The sequence below is a fragment of the Dipodomys ordii genome, unplaced genomic scaffold (genome assembly GCF_000151885.1).
Source record: "Dipodomys ordii isolate 6190 unplaced genomic scaffold, Dord_2.0 Scaffold108, whole genome shotgun sequence".
NCBI classification, from domain to species: domain Eukaryota; kingdom Metazoa; phylum Chordata; class Mammalia; order Rodentia; family Heteromyidae; genus Dipodomys; species Dipodomys ordii.
In genome coordinates this window covers 871,669-872,755 of record NW_012267324.1, presented here as the reverse complement: position 1 = coordinate 872,755, position 1,087 = coordinate 871,669, and the positions used below count along the sequence as shown (strand labels likewise).

Sequence of the window (1,087 nt, the reverse complement as noted above, 5' to 3'; positions counted from 1 at the left end):
GGAGGGGGCGGGCTGAGCGCTCCTTGGTGGAGCCGCAACCCAACGCGGCCTACTCACAGTTTAAAGTTCAGCACGGCCCCCGCATTCATCAGCAGAGTCCTGCGGGAGGAGAACGCGTTTACCAGACGCCTCCCAGCCCATAGGGCTCTACGTTCCCACTCTCCGGTCCCCCCACTAATTACCCGAACAGCAGGATGTCCCCGATCATCTTTACTGCCGTGGCGTCCGTCCGAACCGGAAGCGGAAGTACTCAGGAAAGGCTGGGGAGAGGAGCAAGAGTCGACCAATCATGGGGCACCTCTTGCGAAGGCTGCACCAATCGAAGGCTAAGTTATTCAGGGTCCCGCCCCCTTCAGGCCGGACTACCTCAGGGGAGTGCGCGCGCCCCTCCCCGTTGGGGAGGCGGTGCTTCTGGGAAAGTGGGGCGGGGACATAAAGTGACGTGAGAGGGGGTGGAGCATCCGTGGCCCTGGAAGTGGGTCTCGCGCTTGGAGCGTACTGCGCCTGCGCGAGGCCTGCCGGGCTGGTCCGGTTTTGGGGATGGTGCGGGGGTCCTCGGCCCCAGAGCTGCGGGGAGGCGGGGGGCGTCCCCGGTCCCCGCGCGGCCTCCCCGACACATGTTCCAACTCAGTAGACCCCCAAAAGGGGCTCCCCTGGAGGGCGGCCCTGGCCGCGCGGGCACTGCGGGGTCCCCGCGGGGCCCGGGACGCTGACCGCCGCACGGCGCCTCTGGGGCCGAAGCCAGCGGGGTTCATCGAGGCCCCCGGGGCGGCACCCAGCGGACCCGCAGTGCGGGGACGGTCCTGTGGGGACAGGCCTGCGGGATGGGCAGCCTCCTGTCCACCTGCTCCCGGAGGGCGGGAAAGGCGAGGGGAGGCCGGGTGGGGCCGGGAGCGTCGGGCACCGGCTCCGCGGCCGGGCCTTCCCCAGCCCGCCCGGGAGACCCGGCCCCTCTCCCGGGCTCCAGGCCCTCCTCCCGCGGTTCCTAGGCCCCTCCTCCCGCGGTTCCCGGCCCTCCTCCCGGGGTGCCCGGCCCTCCTCCCGCTGTTCCCGGCCCTCCTCCCGGGGTGCCCGGCCCCTCCTCCCG

At 71.5% G+C, this 1,087-nt stretch overlaps 2 protein-coding genes across 2 annotated transcripts in view; one reads left to right on the top strand and one right to left on the bottom strand.

Moving 5' to 3' along the window:
- Smim7 (small integral membrane protein 7) overlaps positions 1-244 on the bottom strand; it is a 14,767-nt gene extending 14,523 nt beyond the window's left edge. The window contains exons 1-2 of the mRNA XM_013028371.1: positions 183-244; positions 58-99 (exon numbers count right to left, since the gene is read on the bottom strand). Coding sequence (XP_012883825.1) covers positions 58-99; positions 183-208 — 68 coding nt within the window. The 5' untranslated portion in view covers positions 209-244. The remainder of the gene's footprint in view (positions 1-57; positions 100-182) is intronic.
- A 296-nt stretch (positions 245-540) lies between these two features.
- The window catches only part of Tmem38a (transmembrane protein 38A), a 16,753-nt gene continuing 16,206 nt past the window's right edge, over positions 541-1,087 (top strand). The window contains exon 1 of the mRNA XM_013028297.1: positions 541-800. Coding sequence (XP_012883751.1) covers positions 541-800 — 260 coding nt within the window. The remainder of the gene's footprint in view (positions 801-1,087) is intronic.